This window comes from Lissotriton vulgaris, chromosome 1_1 (genome assembly GCF_964263255.1).
Source record: "Lissotriton vulgaris chromosome 1_1, aLisVul1.2, whole genome shotgun sequence".
NCBI lineage: Eukaryota > Metazoa > Chordata > Amphibia > Caudata > Salamandridae > Lissotriton > Lissotriton vulgaris.
In genome coordinates, this window is record NC_141685.1 from 1,558,789,966 (window position 1) to 1,558,815,470 (window position 25,505).

The following is a 25,505-nucleotide window of genomic DNA, read 5'->3' on the forward strand; positions in this document are numbered from 1 at the left end:
TTATACTGGGAAGGAAACAAGCTTCCGGGGACTGGTTTCTGGCATTACAGCCGTCTTCGGCCCGGCTTGCTTGAATCCTGATGGTGCAATGAGCAAGGGACTCACATCTGAGTATACCCTTCCACGCTTATGGTGGACAAAACGATTCAGAAAAGGGGGTGGTGATGGACAGAGTATCTGAATTAAACAGAACACTCATACCCAGTCAAGAGATCAGGGCTTGATCCATCACCGTTTTTTAGCTCACTGCACCATCCCAGCTCAGAACCTGGCTACATGCAAATTAGTCTGTCCCTGTCCCAGTGCATCATGGGAACAGGGCAGACCAAACTACCAAGCCAATTCTTATACTGGGAAGGAAACAAGCTTCCGGGGACCGGTTCTGGCATTACAGCCGTCTTCGGCCCGGCTTACTTGAATCCTGATGGTGCAATGAGCAAGGGACTCACATCTGAGTATACCCTTCCACGCTTGTGGTGGACAAAACGATTCAGAAAAGGGGGTGGTGATGGACAGAGTATCTGAATTAAACAGAACACTCATACCCAGTCAAGAGATCAGGGCTTGATCCATCACCTTTTTTTAGCTCACTGCACCATCCCAGCTCAGAACCTGGCTACATGCAAATTAGTCTGTCCCTGTCCCAGTGCATCATGGGAACAGGGCAGACCAAACTACCAAGCCAATTCTTATACTGGGAAGGAAACAAGCTTCCGGGGACCGGTTTCTGGCATTACAGCCGTCTTCGGCCCGGCTTGCTTGTATCCTGATGGTGCAATGAGCAAGGGACTCACATCTGAGTATACCCTTCCACGCTTATGGTGGACAAAACGATTCAGAAAAGGGGGTGGTGATGGACAGAGTATCTGAATTAAACAGAACACTCATACCCAATCAAGAGATCAGGGCTTGATCCATCACAGTTTTTTAGCTCACTGCACCATCCCAGCTCAGAACCTGGCTACATGCAAATTAGTCTGTCCCTGTCCCAGTGCATCATGGGAACAGGGCAGACCAAACTACTAAGCCAATTCTTATACTGGGAAGGAAACAAGCTTCCGGGGACCAGTTTCTGGCATTACAGCCGTCTTCGGCCCGGCTTGCTTGAATCCTGATGGTGCAATGAGCAAGGGACTCACATCTGAGTATACCCTTCCACGCTTATGGTGGACAAAACGATTCAGAAAAGGGGGTGGTGATGGACAGAGTATCTGAATTAAACAGAACACTCATACCCAGTAAAGGGATCAGAGCTTGATCCATCACCGTTTTTTAACTCACTGCACCATCCCAGCTCAGAACCTGGCTACATGCAAATTAGTCTGTCCCTGTCCCAGTGCATCATGGGAACAGGGCAGACCAAACTACCAAGCCAATTCTTATACTGGGAAGGAAACAAGCTTCCGGGGACCGGTTTCTGGCATTACAGCTGTCTTCGGCCCGGCTTGCTTGAATCCTGATGGTGCAATGTGCAAGGGACTCACATCTGAGTATACCCTTCCACGCTTATGGTGGACAAAACGATTCAGAAAAGGGGGTGGTGATGGACAGAGTATCTGAATTAAACAGAACACTCATACCCAGTCAAGAGATCAGGGCTTGATCCATCACCGTTTTTTAGCTCACTGCACTATCCCAGCTCAGAGCCTGGCTACATGCAAACTAGTCTGTCCCTGTCCCAGTGCATCATGGGAACAGGGCAGACCAAACTACCAAGCCAATTCTTATACTGGGAAGGAAACAAGCTTCCGGGGACCGGTTTCTGGCATTACAGCCGTCTTCGGCCCGGCTTGCTTGAATCCTGATGGTGCAATGAGCAAGGGACTCACATCTGAGTATACCCTTCCACGCTTATGGTGGACAAAACGATTCAGAAAAGGGGGTGGTGATGGACAGAGTACCTGAATTAAACAGAACACTCATACCCAATCAAGAGATCAGGGCTTGATCCATCACAGTTTTTTAGCTCACTGCACCATCCCAGCTCAGAACCTGGCTACATGCAAATTAGTCTGTCCCTGTCCCAGTGCATCATGGGAACAGGGCAGACCAAACTACTACACCAATTCTTATACTGGGAAGGAAACAAGCTTCCGGGGACCGGTTTCTGGTATTACAGCCGTCTTCGGCCCGGCTTGCTTGAATCCTGATGGTGCAATGAGCAAAGGACTCACATCTGAGTATACCCTTCCACGCTTATGGTGGACAAAACGATTCAGAAAAGGGGGTGGTGATGGACAGAGTATCTAAATTAAACAGAACACGCATACCCAGTCAAGAGATCAGGGCTTGATCCATCACAGTTTTTTAGCTCACTGCACCATCCCAGCTCAGAACCTGACTACATGCAAATTAGTCTGTCCCTGTCCCAGTGCATCATGGGAACAGGGCAGACCAAACTACCAAGCCAATTCTTATACTGGGAAGGAAACAAGCTTCCGGGGACCGGTTTCTGGCATTACAGCCGTCTTCAGCCCGGCTTGCTTGAATCCTGATGGTGCGATGAGCAAGGGGCTCACATCTGAGTATACCATTCCACGCTTATGGTGGACAAAACGATTCAGAAAAGGTGGTGTGATGGTCAGAGTATCTGAATTAAACAGAACACTCATACCCAGTCAAGAGATCAGGGCTTGATCCATCACCGTTTTTTAGCTCACTGCACCATCCCAGCTCAGAAACTGGCTACATGCAAATTAGTCTGTCCCTGTCCCAGTGCATCATGGGAACAGGGCAGACCAAACTACCAAGCCAATTCTTATACTGGGAAGGAAACAAGCTTCCGGGGATCGGTTTATGGCATTACAGTCGTCTTCGGCTCGGCTTGCTTGAATCCTGATGGTGCAATGAGCAAGGGACTCACATCTGAGTATACCCTTCCACGCTTATGGTGGACAAAACGATTCAGAAAAGGGGGTGGTGATGGACAGAGTATCTGAATTAAACAGAACACTCATACCCAGTCAAGAGATCAGGGCTTGATCCATCACTGTTTTTTAGCTCACTGCACCATCCCAGCTCAGAACCTGGCTACATGCAAATTAGTCTGTCCCTGTCCCAGTGCATCATGGGAATAGGGCAGACCAAACTACCAAGCCAATTCTTATACTGGGAAGGAAACAAGCTTCCGGGGACCGGTTTCTGGCATTACAGCCGTCTTCGGCCTGGCTTGCTTAAATCCTGATGGTGCAATGAGCAAGGGACTCACATCTCAGTATACCCTTCCACGCTTATGGTGGACAAAACGATTCAGAAAAGGGGGTGGGGATGGACAGAGTATCTGAATTAAACAGAACACTCATACCCAGTCAAGAGATCAGGGCTTGATCCATCACAGTTTTTTAGCTCACTGCACCATCCCAGCTCAGAACCTGGCTACATGCAAATTAGTCTGTCCCTGTCCCAGTGCATCATGGTAACAGGGCAGACCAAACTACCAAGCCATTTCTTATACTGTGAAGGAAACAAGCTTCCGGGGACTGGTTTCTGGCATTACAGCCGTCTTCGGCCCGGCTTGCTTGAATCCTGATGGTGCAATGAGCAAGGGACTCACATCTGAGTATACCCTTCCACGCTTATGGTGGACAAAACGATTCAGAAAAGGGGGTGGTGATGGACAGAGTATCTGAATTAAACAGAACACTCATACCCAGTCAAGAGATCAGGGCTTGATCCATCACCGTTTTTTAGCTCACTGCACCATCCCAGCTCAGAACCTGGCTACATGCAAATTAGTCTGTCCCTGTCCCAGTGCATCATGGGAACAGGGCAGACCAAACTACCAAGCCAATTCTTATACTGGGAAGGAAACAAGCTTCCGGGGACCGGTTCTGGCATTACAGCCGTCTTCGGCCCGGCTTGCTTGAATCCTGATGGTGCAATGAGCAAGGGACTCACATCTGAGTATACCCTTCCACGCTTGTGGTGGACAAAAAGATTCAGAAAAGGGGGGGGTGATGGACAGAGTATCTGAATTAAACAGAACACTCATACCCAGTCAAGAGATCAGGGCTTGATCCATCACCTTTTTTTAGCTCACTGCACCATCCCAGCTCAGAACCTGGCTACATGCAAATTAGTCTGTCCCTGTCCCAGTGCATCATGGGAACAGGGCAGACCAAACTACCAAGCCAATTCCTATACTGGGAAGGAAACAAGCTTCCGGGGACCGGTTTCTGGCATTACAGCCGTCTTCGGCCCGGCTTGCTTGAATCCTGATGGTGCAATGAGCAAGGGACTCACATCTGAGTATACCCTTACATGCTTATGGTGGACAAAACGATTCAGAAAAGGGGGTGGTGATGGACAGAGTATCTGAATTAAACAGAACACTCATACCCAATCAAGAGATCAGGGCTTGATCCATCACAGTTTTTTAGCTCACTGCACCATCCCAGCTCAGAACCTGGCTACATGCAAATTAGTCTGTCCCTGTCCCAGTGCATCATGGGAACAGGGCAGACCAAACTACTAAGCCAATTCTTATACTGGGAAGGAAACAAGCTTCCGGGGACCGGTTTCTGGCATTACAGCCGTCTTCGGCCCGGCTTGCTTGAATCCTGATGGTGCAATGAGCAAGGGACTCACATCTGAGTATACCCTTCCACGCTTATGGTGGACAAAACGATTCAGAAAAGGGGGTGGTGATGGACAGAGTATCTGAATTAAACAGAACACTCATACCCAGTAAAGAGATCAGAGCTTGATCCATCACCGTTTTTTAGCTCACTGCACCATCCCAGCTCAGAACCTGGCTACATGCAAATTAGTCTGTCCCTGTCCCAGTGCATCATGGGAACAGGGCAGACCAAACTACCAAGCCAATTCTTTTACTGGGAAGGAAACAAGCTTCCGGGGACCGGTTTCTGGCATTACAGCCGTCTTCGGCCCGGCTTGCTTGAATCCTGATGGTGCAATGTGCAAGGGACTCACATCTGAGTATACCCTTCCACGCTTATGGTGGACAAAACGATTCAGAAAAGGGGGTGGTGATGGACAGAGTATCTGAATTAAACAGAACACTCATACCCAGTCAAGAGATCAGGGCTTGATCCATCACCGTTTTTTAGCTCACTGCACCATCCCAGCTCAGAACCTGGCTACATGCAAATTAGTCTGTCCCTGTCCCAGTGCATCATGGGAACAGGGCAGACCAAACTACCAAGCCAATTCCTATACTGGGAAGGAAACAAGCTTCCGGGGACCGGTTTCTGGCATTACAGCCGTCTTCGGCCCGGCTTGCTTGAATCCTGATGGTGCAATGAGCAAGGGACTCACATCTGAGTATACCCTTCCACGCTTATGGTGGACAAAACGATTCAGAAAAGGGGGTGTGATGGACAGAGTATCTGAATTAAACAGAACACTCATACCCAATCAAGAGATCAGGGCTTGATCCATCACAGTTTTTTAGCTCACTGCACCATCCCAGCTCAGAACCTGGCTACATGCAAATTAGTCTGTCCCTGTCCCAGTGCATCATGGGAACAGGGCAGACCAAACTACCAAGCCAATTCTTATACTGGGAAGGAAACAAGCTTCCGGGGACCGGTTTCTGGCATTACAGCCGTCTTCGGCCCGGCTTGCTTGAATCCTGATGGTGCAATGTGCAAGGGACTCACATCTGAGTATACCCTTCCACGCTTATGGTGGACAAAACGATTCAGAAAAGGGGGTGGTGATGGACAGAGTATCTGAATTAAACAGAACACTCATACCCAGTCAAGAGATCAGGGCTTGATCCATCACCGTTTTTTAGCTCACTGCACCATCCCAGCTCAGAACCTGGCTACATGCAAATTAGTCTGTCCCTGTCCCAGTGCATCATGGGAACAGGGCAGACCAAACTACCAAGCCAATTCCTATACTGGGAAGGAAACAAGCTTCCGGGGACCGGTTTCTGGCATTACAGCCGTCTTCGGCCCGGCTTGCTTGAATCCTGATGGTGCAATGAGCAAGGGACTCACATCTGAGTATACCCTTCCACGCTTATGGTGGACAAAACGATTCAGAAAAGGGGGTGTGATGGACAGAGTATCTGAATTAAACAGAACACTCATACCCAATCAAGAGATCAGGGCTTGATCCATCACAGTTTTTTAGCTCACTGCACCATCCCAGCTCAGAACCTGGCTACATGCAAATTAGTCTGTCCCTGTCCCAGTGCATCATGGGAACAGGGCAGACCAAACTACCAAGCCAATTCTTATACTGGGAAGGAAACAAGCTTCCGGGGACCGGTTTCTGGCATTACAGCCGTCTTCGGCCCGGCTTGCTTGAATCCTGATGGTGCAATGAGCAAGGGACTCACATCTGAGTATACCCTTCCACGCTTATGGTGGACAAAACGATTCAGAAAAGGGGGTGGTGATGGACAGAGTATCTGAATTAAACAGAACACTCATACCCAGTCAAGAGATCAGGGCTTGATCCATCACCGTTTTTTAGCTCACTGCACCATCCCAGCTCAGAACCTGGCTACATGCAAATTAGTCTGTCCCTGTCCCAGTGCATCATGGCAACAGGGCAGACCAAACTACCAAGCCAATTCTTATACTGGGAAGGAAATAAGCTTCCGGGGACCGGTTTCTGGCATTACAGCCGTCTTCGGCCCGGCTTGCTTGAATCCTGATGGTGCAATGAGCAAGGGACTCACATCTGAGTATACCCTTCCACGCTTGTGGTGGCAAGTGTGCAGTGAGCAAAGGACTCAGACATGCGTAGGTGAGCCGTATCAGGATGCACGACAGGTATCCATGGTCCTCCACTTCATTGTGCTATTTTTACTGCCATTTTTGCCTCCCTCCGCTCCCCCTCCCACTCCCAAAAAATTGTAAGTGTGCCATGTGTAATTGTCCGATAATCTGGAGGTCAGTTTTGATCGGAATTGTCTGAATAGAAAAAGCACATTGGGTAAGACCGCCATTTGTACGAGGTGATTTGACCATACCAAGATAATAATCAGTTACGCCAGCTTTGTAATTCTGTTTGGGTATCTATTGCTAGTGGTGGGGAATTTGCATTGTGTAGGTTCTGCAACTTAGTCCCTTGTTGGATTCCTAAATATTTTATTCTAAAGGCAAATGATGAATTGGGTTTAATGCACGTCTCGACTCGTTGCTCTCCAAGGTGTTAATCCCAAGGGACTCTCATTTAGTCTGAACTCTTATATCTTGCAGTACCAGTGGAGTTATTCCATGATCGGTGATAGTGATTGTTTCGGTTCTGTGATGGCCACTAATATGTCTCCTGCAAATGGGGATAATTTAAATTCGTCCCTGCCAAACATCACACATTTGATTGCAGCTATATTTCATATTTGTTGTGCCAGTGGCTTTAAGTAGAGCATAAAGACCAGGGTTGATAGTGAGCATCCCTGTGTTCCAACCCCACCGCCTATACCATCCTGGCTAGGTGTATCTAGTCGGCCATCAAATTATAGATTCGATTAGCTAATATTTTGGTATAGATCGATGCATCTATACTTTGGAGCAAGAATGGTCGATAAGAGTTGCGCTCCGCAATGTTCTTCACCTTTTGAAAAAAAAATGTCAGATTTTTTTTAAGTGGTCCCAGATCCCCGCATCTGTCATTGAAGATTTCACTTTCCTCTGCAGTTATGGGGCTGTCTAGTCTTTCCTTTTTGTTGGCTGTTAGTTTGCCTAAATTGACCTCTTCTATGTATGTAAGTGTTTCAGATGAATGTACTGGTTTGGCTGACTATAGGGTTTGAGAAGTAGTTAGAGATCTCCATGTGTTTATTTTGAGGTCGAGCCTAGCGGTGGTGAGCATGCACTACTCGCTCTGCAAGAATTCTGTGGTAGAGTATGGGAGAGAAGTCGGGCCTACTCTCCTCCCATATTTTTCATTAGCTTGTGTCATTGTCTTTCATGAATGCTGCCTTCGGGTTTGTTAATAGGCCTGTTGGTCCCTCCTTAGTACGGCCTTGTCCTCATTTGTTCCCTCCGGTGGCGACTAGCCCCTTTACTTTGGTTGTTACATGGGACCTGTTAATTAGTCTGTTAGCACTATTTACTTTATTGAGTTTCTCTTACTGCAGGCCGGACATGCGCTGCCTCAGCTGAAACCCCTTGTGTTTTTTTAAGCAGCACAGCCGCCCCCATAACACAGGCCGCTGCTTTCAATCACAATAACCCGGCATTATCTTGTGTCTGTTTCAACCTCCCAAGTAAAATGGATTTAGAAATGATTGTGCGAATTAAGTCATGAGAATTCCATGTTGCACATAATCCTGTGCTAATGGGCTGAAGCTGACAACAGCACATCCGTGTTACATATCATTTGCACTGAAGCCACCTGACGGTTTGTTTTCAAAAGCCTGTTTTATTACCACCACCAATACTATCAATACCACCAACACAACCAATACCACCACCACCGCAAATACCAACACCACCGCAAATAGCACCACCGCCACCAATACCACCACCACCAATACCACCACCAACACCACCAGCAATACTACCCCCAATACCACTACCACCACCACAACCAATACTAACACCACCACCACCAATACCACCACCATGGATACCACCACCACCACCACCAATACCACCACCACCACCAATACCATCAATACCACCACCACCAATACCACCACCACCACCAATACCACCACCAATGCCATCAATACCACCACCATAACAATACCAATACCACCACCAATACCGGTACCACCACCAGACCGATACCCCCACCAATACCACCGCCACCAATACCAGTACCACCACCATCAATACCAATACCATTGCTACCAATATCGCCACCCCCCAATACCACCACCACCGATACCACCACCTGCAATACCACCAGTGCCACTACCAATACCACCACCACCAATGCTACCACCACCAATATCACCACCTCAGCACCTCTTGCTCACTAGTAATAGCAAGGGCACTTTACGAGGCCAGAGCAGCAGCTGTGACCATCCCTCCCTCCCTCCTTGCCTGCCATAAAGCACAGCCCGTCCTGCTTGATCTTGCTAGTTTGTTCACTTGGGCATTCATTGATAGCTTGGAGTACATGGCCATTCCAAGGTTTACGTCCTTTGATTCTAATCATCAGGCCACGTGGCAAGTGGGTCATAATGATTCCAAATGCCACACATGAGTATCTCCATGTTGGAAGCATTTAATTTGAGATGGTTTCACATCATCCATTGATCCACAGCTCTGAGACAATTGGTAATTGGCGAGTTTACAATGTTTTTGGGGCATTCCAGTTGAAGGAGTCTTTGCGTGTCATCTGCATAGTTATAGCACGTGAGCTGAAATTGTTTGATTAGTGCAAGTAATGACTTCATGTAGATGTTGAAAAGCATGAGTGAGATGAAGCCTTGAGGGACCTCTGATTTTGTGAAGTATGGTTTGGACGAGAAAGGGGGTGATATTAGTTTAGTTGGGAAGGTAGGATGCGATCCAGTCGAGAGCAGTCCACTCTATGCCGGCTTCGTAGAGTCTTTGTACTAGAGTGTCATGGGCAACTGTTTTTTCAGGGTGTGGGCAAGCCATACCCAATTTTTCCAGTTGGTAATTCCTTTCCAATTCCCTAATTCCTTCCCAAAAAATTGCATAAGGCTTAGAGAAGGTGGTAAATGTATGCATTTAAACCCCAAGGAATTGTGAAATCTGTGTAGTTTTTGGATCCGAAAAAATGGTCTCAAACCGTAATTCCCCATTCCATGGGGTTTTATTTGTAAATGCACTGTGCTGGTGCATATTTACCACACTGTTATGATACATTTGCAAGGATATTATAATCAGGCAATTTGTCTTTCTGAGAGTTATCATGAAAGCATGGATGAGGTTATATTATGTTGTATCTTGCCATATGTGGAAAGGCTGCACTTTTCAAGTCGGCATATAAACCTCAATTTTTTCTATTACTGTAAACTTCGATTTACCAATCATTTTTTTTAATCCACACTTATGCTCTTTATTTGTGTATTTATTCCTCCTTTCTCTAGATATTAAAGTGATGGATGATTTTTACAACATCCTGCTATTTTCTCATTTCGTGTCATATAAAGAGCTTCTTCTGGGGCTTTCCCTTTTGTTATTCCCATACTGCTTGATTATGTTAGAGACAAGTTCTGTGCGGCTTTTCTGTTTGTAAAGATTGTTAATAATTATGACTGACATTTTTAATTCCTGGCACATCACATGGCACTCGATAGAAAACCCATAATAAATAAACCCCTAATGATCTGATGGAGGGTGGTTGTAATTAGTTTGGGGGCGGCGCCTTTCATCTATAACTGCTGATAAGACGCTTTATCAGACTGCAGCTTTCAAGGAGCCAACATGTAACCACATAGAGCTGTTGCCATTCAAAAAACTTTTAATAATGCTTTATTAAAAGACGATGTTATCTGAAGCGGTACAATGTTTGTTTTCCCGCAATGAGCGCCAGGAGCCTTCATCAGAAGCCTGCTCAAATATTACAGCTACTTTGACAAATAACAGGGAGACATCCAAGTGAATTCTTTCAATACAAACGAGCAATGTAATTAACTCAATGTTATCATACTGAAGCTGTCAAGTAAATTCCTAAAAATTAATTCTACTTTCATTTCCATTTCTAAAAATAAGAGTACAGAGAGACTGAGGACCTGTTGGTCATCTTAATACTCCTGACCCTGACACAGGATGTGAGACTGGAGACAGTAGCAAGGTCTACGCAACAAAGGGTGGCTGAAGCATCATTTATAGCACTCTGCAGTGGATTAGAATCTGACATGTTCTCTGATGCTGCTTGCCACTCAGGCTGAATTTGTGAAACGTATGGGTCCACAATCCCATTTGGAAGCTGTCAGCCTGAGTCAGAATCTGACTGTAGAACAAAGCTATTTCTCGTTGAGTGTGCCTAGAAACCTGCTGGCCCTGTCCCCTCCCTCTACTGCACATGGAGACAAAGCATGGCCCCCTTCATGAAGAATGTGACGACCAACATCTGTGGTACTCTCAAACACCATGTGCCATCCAGCATTGCCAAGGGTAGAGGCAGCATGACACCCCCTTTTATTTAGCTGGAAGCTGTGAGCAGCACACTTCTTCTTTCATGTTAGAACTGCAACTATCACACGCCCCCAGCGTATTTCATTGGACTTGATGGTCATGCTAGACTGGAGTGTTTTTTAATTCAGCTCTATGAAACATTCAAGAAGAAAAGAAAGCAAAAGAATAGTTCTAGAAAAAAATATGTGTTGTTTTTTAAAGGGATACAAGTTGTCAAAGTAGTGTCTACATATAACAGATCTCCATTCCAGCCATACTATCTAGTGTCTCCGCTATATGGCTTATGCTCTCCTCACCTCTGCTTTTCTACTTTTATCAACTCCTCCCTCATATCTCTCCTCATGTCTACTCTGCCAGGCTTCTCTCTAGCTGGGTTATTACTTTTTTTTTTTTTTGGAAGACCTTTATTATACTTAGCACAAGAACACAGCAGTTGGCCTACAACCCAGAAGGAGGGCCGGCCGCAAAAAAAAACGGAGAAAACATTGCACATATAATCGGTATCATCTGGAAAGTCTTTACGGTGAAAACTGAAGGCAAGTGATATAGAATGTACCATGCAATGAGTGTATCTTGTATTATCATTATTCATATGATAAGCACTCTCATTTTGTAGTTTTATAAGAACAACAACTTAGAACATCAACATCCCCCCACCCAAACATCCCAGAATTCAGATCATGGCATTGTCGAGTTATACAGAAGAGCAGAAGGCAATTAAGGTATATAATATATATGTGCAGTTAAAGTGTCGGTCAGATCCCGCATCCCGCAGAAGACCATCCCAGTGTAGGAGATCATGCCACCGGCATACAGAGGTGAAATCGATGTGTCTATTCTATTATCTAGTAAGAGTCAATCATTGCAGACGGGAATAACCACAGCGCAATAGTCACAACTGTATGGAATGTATTGCACAGCTAAATCCCACCAGGGCATCCCTCACCTGTTGGTGAGTCCCCACTGACACTTTTCGTACTATCATCATCAAGCAACGAGAACATGTATGCTGTGTATAGGACCCAGATATCTCGCGGTCGGGATGTGACAGGCAGTTCCTCGTAATAGCATGTCAGTTGATCTCGGCAATATGCCATGTCTTTCAACCACATTCAGACATCTGGCGCTCGCCTCCCCCCCCAAGCCATAGCCACCCTGCGCTTAGCAATCTGTAGCGCCAGCACTATCAATCGTCTCACACCTGCCGGTACTCCAGAGGCCAACCCCAGCAAGCACAAGCGTGGGTCTAGCGCAACTTCAACTGATGTCATCTCAGAAAGCGCCGCAGTCACTGCAACCCAGAACTCATACACAGGCTCACAACCCTAGGCCAGGTGAACAAAGTCGGCGTCCTCCATACCACAACGGACACATTTAGACGTATCACGGAGACCATACCTAACCAACTGCGCAGGCGTATAGTACCACTGGTGTAAGAATTTATAATGAATGAGACGAAAATTGCCATTAGCGAGAAATCCACCAGTCATGGAGCAGCATTCAGACCACTTATCATCGGTTAGTGGTTCAGGTAGACATGCATCCCATCTAGCTTTAGCTAACACTCTACCCCCTCCTTCGTCCTCCTGTGAAGCCCGGTATAGTCTCAAGATTAATTTCACTCTATTTGTCGTGGTATATAGTAATTGTAAAGCACCCAACACCGGCGGTTCATCCGGATATGTAGGGTATAAAGCATGTATGGCAGCCCGGAGCCTAACATATATAAACGTGGTCATAGTGGCGTTAGTGGTCTGTTCCAACAATTTCTGTAATGAGAGGAATGCTGCACCTGGAAACACATCTCCAATAGTGTTAATCCCCGCACCCTGTAGCAACTGTAAAGCCCCAATTTTGCTCGAGACCGAAATCTCTGCATGATACAGCAATGACATATTCGGGGCATACAACGGTAGTCTGTTCGCTCGTTTACCCAATTCCCGCCAAGCTTTAGAAGTAGATTGCACCGTGTCCACTTCCCCTTTGTCAAATACCGAGTGTGGATTTACAATCATTGCCTTTAGGGGAAGCGGCAGGACAGCACTAGCCTCAAGTGCTACATGTGGCGTATATGGTGGGGCTGATAGCCAGTAAGTGGCAAAGTGTGCCTGAGCGCAGAGATAGTACAGTTTCATTTCCGGTATAGCGAAACCCCCCAGCTCGTATGGCTTAGTTAACACCTCCCACTTCACTCGTGGCTTCTTCCCGGCCCAGGTCAAGGTAATCAACAAGGATTGCAGTCTTGCAAAAAAATGTGACGTCAGTGCGAGTGGTATGTTAACAAAATAATACAAAAATTTCGGAAGAACCACCATTTTGAGCAGGGATACCCGATCAGCGAATGTGAGAGGGAGCCGAATCCAACGCGTAACCTGGTCCTCTAATTTCGAAATGGCCACCCCATAGTTAGCCCGGATTGTTTCTTGGCTATCCCTATGCATCCAAATCCCTAGGTAACGCACGGGTTCTGTCGCCCATTCCAACGGAAATTCCAAGGGGAAAGGCAGTGTGATATCCGTGAGTGGCAACATAATAGATTTCTCCCAGTTGATGAATAGGCCCGAGAAGCGCCCAAACCGAATGAATTCCCGAAGTATTGATTCCAAATTTCGAGCAGGTTCCCGTACATACAGGACCATATCATCGGCATACATGGATACCGCCAGGGACCGGAGAGGGAATCTCAATGCCGTATCTACATATCTTTGCAGCAGAATGCACGCCAGGGGTTCCAATACAATAGCGAATAGCAAAGGCGAAAGGGGACAGCCCTGCCTAGTCCCCCTCTGCACAGGGAATGGCGCCGATACATGACCGTTAACTCGTACGCGCGCTATCGGATTTGTGTAAAGCAAAGTGATTAGGGACGTAAAGAAAAATGGTACTCCCATGCGGTGCAGCACCGCTATCATATACCGCCACGCAACGGAGTTGAATGCTTTCGCAACATCTAGTAGTACAGCCACCGCTGCCAGGTCTGGTTTGAGGAGATGTAGCACTGCAAACAGAGCCCTCAAGTTGTGAGTTGTGGATCGGAGGGGAATAAAACCGGACTGATCCGGCAACACCATAACCGGTAGTAGCAGGCGCAACCGTGTCGCGAGCACTTTGGCAATGATCTTAACGTCGGTATTCATAAGGGACAAAGGCCGATATGACTCACACCTATTACGCGGTTTGCCCGGTTTTGGCAAAGCCACCAGGAGCGCTTCCCTCATCGTAGCCGGTAATTGACCCTGCTCCAATGCCTCCTCCAGAACCATCGCCAAATGTGGGAGCAATAGATCCACATATTCTTTATAAAATTCAGATGGTAAACCATCAGTTCCGGCTGCCTTGCCATTTGGCAGAGCCGCAATCGCATCTCGAAACTCCCCTTCCGTTATGTGATGCATTAGAAAATCCTGTTGACCCTTCGATAGCCAGACCATAGCTATATCTTCGAAATATTGCACTATTTCTTCCTCCCCTGTCGTCTCCCTATGCTCATACATCTGCTCATAGTATCGTACAAAGCAGTCGAGGACACCGGCCGCACTAGTCACAGTGGTATCCCCGTCCTCAATCTCCTGTACTCCACAGTGCCTAGCCCACGGTTCTCTTATTCGGTCCGCCAGTCCACGTCCCGGACGTCCCCCTTCGCCATAATACCGCGCCCTAGTACGTTTGGATAAGAATTGGACCTCCTGATCTGCTAGATCATTATATTCAGTAACTTTCAGCCGAATGGTAGCTAATAAGGACTCCTCCGGTAGTACCTCATGTTGGCGCTCAAGAGATAACAATTCCCCCTCCAATTTAGTCATAGAGTCCCTCAGCGACTTGAGCACTCCCGATCGCAGCCCTATACATGCTCCCCTTATCGTCAACTTAAAGGCTTCCCATACTGTGCCCTTGCTCTCCACAGAGCCAACGTTTTTATAAAAGAATTCCTCAATAATGGTTCTTAGTTTTTCGCGCAGTACTAGGTCAGTCAAGGTTCAAGCTGGGTTATTACTTGTTTATGGTTTCAAATCTCCCATATTTATCAAAGTACTCATCTATACCAACGGCCCTGTAGTATTCACTGCCGCATCTATACTGGTTTCATCAGCCTTGCTGTGGAACATCAGCACCTTGTGAGTCACTATTATGAAGTCCATTATAGCCCTGTACTAGTGCTAAAATGGTAATTTGCACTCATTTTGGGCCATATGTATGAAAATGGCCATTTGCGATTCTCAAATAGCGATTTTTTGCGAATCGCTATTTGGGAATCGCAAAACCCTATGTATGTAGGATTAGCAAATAATTTTTCGAATCCTACATATTCCTTAATTACGAATCGCAAATTGCAATTCGCAATTAAGGAATACCTCCCCATTCATTCCTCTGGGCCTAGAGGCCCAGAGGAATGAATGGGAAGACATTCTCAATTTGCGATTCCCAATTAGAGAATCGCAAATTGAGAATGCAATTTCAAGGGTGCCAGGGTGTCAAAAGGACACCCTGTTGCACCCCTGAAATGTGCACCTGCATGAGGACATGTATGTGCGCCACATGGCACTTTGAAAAATGGAAAAAAGTGAATTTTTCAAAGGAACTTGAAGTTGGTGGTAATTTGCGATTCCTTATGGCCAAATTGCACTTTTTCTGGGCCTTATACATTGCATTTAAGGAATCGCAATTTGCGATTCCTTAAATGCAATTGCAAAATAGAGAATTGCAAATTTGCAATTCCCTATTTTGCAAGGCTGTTTTTATTTCATACATACCACTTAGCTATTTTGCGATCGCAAACGTCGAAATTCTGCGAATTTCGGCATTTGCGATAGCAAAATTGCCTTCATACATATGGCCCTTTATCATTAGTGCCCCACAGTTATGTGCAAATAGTGCTCACTCATTTGTTGCATAGCCACGCACCACCAGATCATCCCCAGTCGGCAGTAGGAGTTCCTGCAGGGCGATGATGTGGGTAGGGGAGGGGCAGGGTGGGGGGTAGTAATGTATGGATTACATAGTTTAACAAGTAAGTAAACATATACATAAATACAACGAATTTCGTTGCGCGCACTGCATCGCATTTGGTGATGCAGTGCACGCAACGAAATTCGTTTTATTTATTTATATGTTTACTTACCTGTTAAACTCCGTAATCCATACATTCCTACCCTGCACCCTGCCCCTCCCCCTCCCCACATCACCGCCTTGCAGGAACTACTACTGCCGACCGCGGCTGCACCAGATCCGACCAGAAGCTAGGATTCTGTGCGGCACAAGCACAGAAGGGTCTGTGCATTTTTTTTCCCCATCTCCAGCACATACATTACTTAACAAAGCTCTGAGTTAGTGCATGGGCATCAGCAGAGCTCAGACACGCAGGTTAGTAGTTGCCTCTTTGTTCTACTGAGCTTTGCTGTCAACAAAACATGCACTAACTCAAAGTTTTTCGAGTTAACGAATTCCATGAAATTGCGAAAAAGAAAAGCAAACACCCGGCCAGCGCAGCACAGAAAACAGGGCCCTGACACAGCACATCCTGAGCAAAACCACTAGCTAGCAGCCGCGGTCGGCAGTAGGAGTTCCTGCAGGGCGGTGATGTGGGGAGGGGAAGGGGCAGGGTGGGGGGTAGTAATGTGTGGTTTACGAAGTTTAACTACTTGGCTGTGGCGGTAATTCCACCGCGGCACTGGGGGGAAGGGGGGGCCGCAAGCACAGCGCGCCCGTGACGGAGTGGTTCCGTCACGGCCCTGCCCGCTCAATAGAACGCGCCGCACAGGCGCGAAATTGATGCCACTCAGGCGCGGCGACCGGGCGGTGACGGAACCATTCCATCACCAGCACAGCGCGTCCGTGGCTGGTCTCCGTCACCAGCACGCAAGGAGTTAACAGGTAAGTAAACATATTAATAAATAAAATGAATTTTGTTGCGTGCACTGCACCACCAAATGCGATGCAGTGCGTGCAATGAAATTCGTTGTATTTATTTATATGTTTACTTACCTGTTAAACTCCGTAATCCATACATTACTACCCCTCAGCCTGCTACCCCCCCTGACCCCCCCCCCCCACACCTGCCCCCCCACGTCACCGCCCTGCAGGAACTCCTAATGCCGACCTCGGCTGCTAGCTAGCAGTAATAATGTGTGCAAAATAGGTGCAAATTGTTTTGTGTGGTTTATTTCACATTTTTAGCCTTGATTTGCAATCGTGTGGAAAAGCCCCACATAATGATGGGTGCATTTTGCGTTCTGCGCCATGGTGTTTTTTTGTGTCCGATATTATCAGTAGTATTTTGAAGTCTTAAATATTTGCATCAATCCTACAATAACAGTATAACTTTGGCACAAGGTAGCAGAGTTATAATACCTCTTAACAAAAATAATGCTATAAAACAATTTTGTTTAAAAAGAACCTACCACTATTGCGAATTCTCTCCTCGAGTGCGTCTGTGTGCCCATTTGGCAACTTCCTGTTGAATATCTCAGCTGATCGAAGAAACATGGCTTCCATTGCGGAGCCCTTCAGCAAGGCTATTTGGTCTTCATGGTCCAAAGATTGAAATCCTGGAAAACATGAGGTTGATTGTTGAAAGGTGTATCTTCAAGTACTCAAAACGCAGAGAATCATTGCTCTTTTCACGTGTTGGGGTTAAAAACTACTTGTGCTCGTTGTACAAGTACACCCGACACGAGTATTCTTGTGGTTTAATAGTCCTGAGCCAACGTTCTTGAAATATACAGTTTAAGTGGCTAAAAAGATAGAAGGGGTATTTCTAACAAATACCTTTCCATGGACAAAAACATAAAAAATCAAAAAAACTACATGTTCTAAGGTAACCAAATTGATTAAGGCACTGAGAAAATAGTAGGTCATTTGTGGAAAATATTGTCAAAACATAGCAGCCAAAGTACCCTTTTGGTTCTGCTTTAGAAAATGTTCTTCTTTTCAGCAAATCTTATTAAATAGCATGGCATCCAACAATCAGCTTCCAAAACCAGCCGAACTTTAATCACACTTGTATTCTTTATTGTATAACTTGTCTTTAACGTTTTTTGGGATGGTTTTTTCCGTGGACATCAGACAGTTTAAAAGGTCTTCAAAATGAGATTCACTTTTACAAAGTTGTCCTGTTTTCTATACCTTAAATCTATTACCTTTTCATGGTTAAATGTTCCGCACTCATCTTCGCTTAAGTTAAATCTCCCCCTCACAAAACTTTATTATTAGGGATCTGTGGGCGGCCGCTAACTAAAAAAATAAATAAAAAAATACGAAAAAGGCTAAAAGCAAAAATATTTTTTTACTCTCAAAAGGACACTATCGTAGTAGTTTGTAGCACTGCAGGGAACTACTTTGTGACTTACGGCCTGATTTAGATCTTGGGGGATGGGATACTCTGTCACAAAGGTGACGGATATCCCGTCCGCTGTACTAGAAGGGCCCTAGGATATAATGATCTCGTAATATAGCGGATAGGATATCCGTCACATTTGTGATGGAGTATCCCATCCTTCAAGATCTAAATCAGGCCTATATTGTGTGCATGTACTCCTTGTGAAAGGGCAAATTGCCCTCAAATAAATTGAAGTTAGCCAATGGCGGAAGTGAGCTGACCCATTAGCCCATTCTGTGTTCAGTGGTGGGCAGAAGAAATGTCTTTAACCGACACAATGTCAGAACAATGGACGAAGAGGGCTGGGCAAAACCCTGCTATGTAGGTATATTATAAATATAATTCTAGTAATATCAAAAGGCCTTTGTTTACACCAGACCCAATAATGCATAACAACTCTGTTTATGTAAGTTTTAGCAGAGGACAGTGATTTAGGGCCCAATTCACAAAGAAAGTTGGCTATTTGCTCCTGCATGGTTTCAACTGCCCTTAAGTAAATTCTGAAATTTTCGAAATTTGCAAAGCATTCCCAGAGTACACTGAATAATAAGATGTAATGCATAACTAAAATCTCACTTGGTCTTTGCAGCAAAAGCATTGTTTGGGTGTTCTCTCCTCTTTCCCACCCTAAAAGGAATGTAATCTGCTCCTTAAATGGAGTATATCACTGACCATTTTCTAAGGGTGGGAAACTGCCTGCATTATTTTATGTGTTTCCACAAACATGTGATTTTATGGGTGTTCACCAACGTTAGGAGGTGCCCCCACTGTGGAATGCTTAAAACAAACAGTTATTGTTTTCTTTCTTACACATATTGTCTTCTGGAGCTTTCAGTTACAATGAATATGTTATACACTAATGACTGATTGGCCGAAACATGAAAAAGTACTAAGGGCCAGATCTAGAATTTGGCAGACAGTACTCTATCCATCAGATTGCGGAGGACCTAACAACAGCCAACCTGACAGAACACCATCTACCAAACTTAGAGATCGCCACCGGCTCAGTGGTGATCAATGAACCTTGACAGGGGGAAGGTATAAAAAGGTTGCTGGACAGTTGCCATTGGTTGTGCTGGCCGTCCACCAAAATTCATCACACACTCCCAAAGTGGGGCCTTGTTATTGAAAAACAAAAACTACCTGGTGGTGATAGACAGGGAAAAAAGGATATCACGCTGTCCACCCTTAATCAGACCCCCCAGGATATAGCGGCATGGATTAGCAAATTTAGCGGCACAAAAATGGAAATTTAGCGGCACAAATATGGAAATTTAGCGGCAATTTTGCGGCATTTTATGTGGCCATTTTTCCTACAACAAACACAGATATCTTAGTTTTTTTTGTTATTTAACAACATGAAGCTATGTATATTTGGTTTATTTACAATGTAGACACTTTGGGGCAGATTTACAAGCCCCTTGCGCTGCTTTTACGCCGCCGTTGCGTCACTTTTGTGACGCAGCTGCGGCACAAAAGATGAACCATGGTGCGGGGTATTTACTATGTGACGCATCTCCCAGATGCGTCACGTTGCAAAGCCCTGCGCCAGAAGAGGCGTACCATTGCAGGTCAGTTTGTGTCTTGCAATAGCCTTAGAGCTTGGTGCCACTGTACCTGCTGCACTAATGATGGTTATACCTATCGCCCCTTTTATTAGTAAGCACGTTAAATAGTACAGTGTATTTTGAACACGACCTGATATCCCACCGGATGCCCGTTCGACAGACCTAACCACTAGAGAAAGAGCAGTCAAAACCGCCAAGTGGTCACTTGTTAAACAGTAGCGAACTGCATGTTGGTACTTGTAGTTTCGTTGCAAAATGTCAGCCTGCAAATCGTCTCCGATTTAAAAGTGGGGACCGGTTGAAGTTGACACCCATGACATGGGGCCACTTGACGCCCGTGTTAAATTTCTTGCCTCTAGGATTTTTCCCATGGCTCACTCCCAGGGGGAAATGGTCTGCAATAGGTGAGCTCAACCCTCTGACTTCATCCCTTGTCCAGCGCGCCTCTGCAGATACCCCGTCCCGTGTGCGCCTCAGCTCTCTCGGCTGAGTGGTTCTGTCTGTTTATCTTGAGGGACAGACATCTCTGCACGGCGCTCCGTCTCCAAGCCAGCGAATAGGGTGACCAACTGGCATTGGTGCAAATTCAGGATGGTGAGTGTAAAAATTCAGGACAAAGGGTCAAAATTCAGGACACAAATTCAGGACAGGAGCTCAAAATTCAGGACAAAACTTCAGGACAATAGGTACGTTTTACAGACACATCAGAGGTCGCGCAATAGTATATAAGTAAGCCCAGCCATTTCCAAACATATTCAACCGTTTGCAAACCTATCCATCATGTATCCTTCCATCTATCATTTCACTCATCCATCCCTTCATCCATCCCCTCATCCATCCTTTCACTCATCTCCATTATCCATCCACCCTTTCACCCTATCCATCTGTACACTTATCCATCCACTCTTCATCCCATCCATCCATTCACTCATCCATTCAGCCATTTACCCTTTCACCAATCCAGCCATCCTTTCACTTACTAATCCTTCCACCCATCCACTATTTTAGTCATCCATCCATCCTCCCTTTCTCTCTCCATCGACCCTTTCACTTAGCCATCCTTCCTTCCATCCATCCTTTCACCCACCCATCATCCATCCATCCATCCATCTGTCCTTCCCCTCATCATCCATTCTTCCCCTCATCACCCATCCATCCTTTTCCCTCATCATCCATCCATCCATCCTTTTCCGTCATCATCCATCCATCCATCTACCCACCCACTCTTCATCCATCCATCCTTCCCCTCATCATCCATCCATCCATCCATCCTTTCACCCGCCCCCTCATCATCCATCCATTCCCTCATCATCCATCCATCCACCCTTCCCCTCATCATCCATCCTTTCACCCACCCCCTCATCAACCATCCATCCATCCATCCCCTCATCATCCATCCATCCTTTCACCCACCCATCCATCCATCCTTCCCCTCATCATCCATCCATCCTTTCACCCGCCCCCTCATCATCCATCCATTCCCTCATCATCCATCCATCCACCCTTCCCCTCATCATCCATCCTTTCACCCACCCCCTCATCAACCATCCATCCATCCATCCCCTCATCATCCATCCATCCTTTCACCCACCCATCCATCCATCCTTCCCCTCTATCCATCCCCTCATCCATCCATCCTTCCTCTCATCCATTTTTCCCCTCATCCATCCATCCTTCCCCTCATCCATCCTTCCTTTCATCCATCATCCATCCTTCCCCTCACCCATCCATCCATCCATCCATCCATCCTTCTCCTCATCCATCCATCCTTCCCCTCCATCCATCCATCCTTCCCCTCATCCATCCATCCTTCCCCTCCATCCATCCATCCATCTCCTCATCCATCATCCTTCCCCTCATCCATCTTTCCCCTCATCCATCATCCAGCTACCCTTCCACCCATACATCCAGTTATTTACATTTTCTCTCCATCCTTCCCCTCTCATCAATCCATCCATCCTCTCTCATTATCCATTTATTCAATCTTTCATTCATCCATTCACCCTTTCACTAATTTATCCAGCCATTCACCCATCCCTTCACTTACTTACTCGCCGACCTTTCAATATTAATTTATAGCTGAGCCCTTTTGAGAAGAGGCCCATCAAGAACTTCACCCTCGCTGCAGGGGCCGTTCCAGGACTGGGACAGAAGCCACCCAGGGCGGAGACAGGATCCACCACAGGGGGGGACAAGAGCCATCACAGGTGTAGGTGGACTGGAGCCACAACATGGGGGGACAGGAGCCATCACAGGCGGGGGGTGGACTGGAGCCACCACATGGGGGGACAGGAGCCATCACTGAGGGGAGGGCAGGAGCCATCACAGGAGAGGGAACACAGGGGTGGGCATGCAGTATTCTAGTATCATCTTGGGCTCCTCTCTTGCACAAGACAACGAGAAGACAGGCTCTCTGTCCAAAATGCCACCCCCCACTGTGATGTACTGTACTTACAGGAGATGCTCTAAGAGAACTGATTGAACTGATTGTCCTCCATACTTTGTTAATCAGTGTGTGTGCGATTGTGCCATTTCTTTATTTTCTTACATTATAGACTGCATGTTTGAAGAACCGAGGTTTGCTTACAATTTAGTGACAGTAATTACGCTCTGTGAAGAGAAGCAGGTGCCACCTCGGTGTAATCAGGGGTGTAATCTGGCCGAGTCTCGGATGTTTGGGGCCCTGGGTAGAAATGGAATGTGTGAGCCCCTCTCTAAATAGCAGAGACATGACACATTCAGGGCTGTTTGCATGTGAATAGATGTCGCAGCTCCTGAACCGGCAGCCCCTCCCTCTCAGTCACCTTCGAGCACCTCTTAACAGCTCATCAAGGGCTGGAGGTGTGAGGGTTGCCATCCCGCTGTGCCTCTCCAATGCTGCTGGGCATCTGCGGAGCTTTGGTGCAGCATCGGAGACAGAGGCACAGGCGATAGCCACATAAAGCAGAACCCCCAGGATATAGGGAAAAATGCCGCGATTTCTACAAAAATGCCGATTTCGCGGGCATTTTTGTAAAAATCGCGGCATTTTTTAAAAAGTGCCGATTTCGCGGCAAATCGCGAAATCGCGATATCCTGGAGGGTCTGCTTAATAGGGTGTTTGCTGTAATGTGCTCTTTCTCGGATGGTCTCTACTCTGTAGGGCCCTCGGAGAAAGCATTCTGGCGACAGAGCTAATGGGGCCTCCTTTGATGGAAAGCTCTCAACCCTAAATGGGATGGGTGGAGCATCAGCTCATAAAACAATAATTTCTCATTTTTAGGCAATGAAGTGTATTGTATTCCTTGAGCACTGTAAAATCGTTTTTAATACTGCCATGTTAGGGTTGTAATAATTAAGACACAGGCAGCCATAGGGGTTATTTATTTCAGTCACTATGATGAATGTGGCAAAGGGACTCCTGGATTATTGATTTTCCCATTGCTCTTGATCATCAGAATGTGCTGAAGTTAACCATGTAGGCAAAAAGCAGTGAGTTTCCTGAATCTATACTGAGGGTGGTAGAGGGGGTCAAGAGAGGAGTATTTGATGCTCATCGTATTAAGCTTTCCCCAGTTCTAAATCAGTCTCTGAGAAGGTGCTCACTTTCTCTATCAGGTTCATCTTCTGCTTCCTCAGGGCAAAAGGAAGGAATTGTAGACAAGCCACGAGGACTGTAATCCCTGTTCTATTTTTTATATATTAACAGCTAATGGATTGGCTCTCCACTATCAAATCAATCTTACTATGGAATTCAAACTATCCAGTAAAGTAGCAGCTAAGATAAGAACATCTGGTACCATAGGCCTATTTTCAAAGGTCTACATAAGCAGAGGGTTTTAGATCCTCTTTCTCTAGCTGTCATTTTTCCATTCAGGGTATTGACTTTCAAATGGTTTATGGTCTGGCCCTGCAAAACCTCCACAGAGTTCAAGAATTCCATTATTAACCCCTTCACTGCGGCGGCAATTCTGCCGCATTGCTAAGGGGGCGGGGCGGCCGCGCGGTGGCCGCATGCTGGTGACGGAACCGCTCCGTCACCAGCGTCGGTTGCGCTGTGCTTATGACGGAGCGGTTCCGTCATGGCCCACCCCGCTCAATGGAACGCTCAGCGCATGCGCGGAATTCGCGCCGCGCTGGAGCGCCGAGCGGGCCATGACGGAACCGCTCCGTCATCAGCACAGCTCCATGGCAGCTGATGACGGAGCGGTTCCGTCATCAGCAGGCAAGGGGTTAATAGCTAGCACTACTTACATTTTGTTCTATTACTGGGTGAAGTCAGGAGATAACAGTGATGTTCTTGAATTGGTAGGCTTCTTTGATGGATCTTCACCTCCTAACTGAAATTAAGTTCACCAAAGATCATCAAAGTTATTATTGTGAGTCATTCTAAATGAATATTTGCCACTTGGAGGGGCTACACATTGACACCTTTATTGTTGTGTACTTGTCTTGGGGCCTGATATAAAGTATGGTGGTATGTACTTTGTCAGGGTGGCAGAAGGAATTATATCTTCACAGCAGGTCCTCTGAAGGAACCAAAAGTTTGGCAGACAGCGACGGTCAGTTCTTGTGGCCAATCATTAAACTTTTTGTTTTTCAAAAACAACCTCCCAAAGTGGGAGGTTACTCAAGAAACACAAAAACCTAATGCCCCTACGCCAAGGGATTTTATACTGTGGTGGTCATTATTTGTATTTTTCTGTTCATCACTACCAGGTTTTCCATGGGGGTGAAGAGCAGAAAAAATGGACATCAAATCATCAGCCCTAAGTAGGGTAGGAGATGTGGGGCCCTTACTCTGACAGCCAGCCCTCAGTCAGGCCATTGGATTAAGCTGTCCACCAAAGAAGCCAATTGGGCCCTTGTTATGGAAAGCTGACAGTCTGTCCACATCTAAAAAGGGCGGGTGACCCAAGAGTTGGTGGACAGGCTCCTCTATACCGGTCAAGCAAACCCTAAATATGGGACTTTGTCTGAAGACCACTGGACATGAGACAGACCATAGCAAAAGCAGAAAAGGCATTACTTCTAATGTCCATGTTTTTTTTAAGTTGCTACCTTAACAGAGCTCCATAGAAATCATCTAGGTGTTCTGAAGCACCATCAAGGGGTTGAGAGGCAGAGCTTTAACAACTATGTTCTCTACAGATGTAAGAAGTCTAGATATTGCTGTGTAATAATATCAAAGTTGAGAATCCCTTTCTTGTTACATCCTCCCTCAGGGTATTTATTATAAATTGCAACAACTTCATATGTTACTGTCCAAATAATGCTCCACGTCACTTATTTGCACAACCTCACTTACATTTGTCAGACTGATCTAATCTCGATAGCAAAATCAATATTTACAAAATATTCTTTTGATAGAAGATGTGTGTTCCCTTAGAATATAATTGTGTGGAACACCTCAGCAAAAACAAGCATTTGCAATGCAATAGGTCTCGCATTAGGAAAGTTTGAGCTATTGGTATAGTAAATGACATATTTTTTATTTATGTTTTGTTTTTGAAAATAGCTAAATTAATAGCTTTGTCA

The 25,505-nt window shown here is 46.1% G+C and overlaps 1 protein-coding gene across 3 annotated transcripts in view; it reads right to left on the reverse strand.

Annotated features, from left to right (window-relative positions):
* Positions 1-25,505, reverse strand: part of NR1H4 (nuclear receptor subfamily 1 group H member 4) — a 442,692-nt gene that overhangs the window by 49,308 nt on the left and 367,879 nt on the right. For all 3 annotated transcript variants that reach the window (XM_086918025.1, XM_086918023.1, XM_086918026.1), the window contains one exon: positions 17,444-17,590. In XM_086918025.1, coding sequence (XP_086774151.1) covers positions 17,444-17,590 — 147 coding nt within the window. The remainder of the gene's footprint in view (positions 1-17,443; positions 17,591-25,505) is intronic.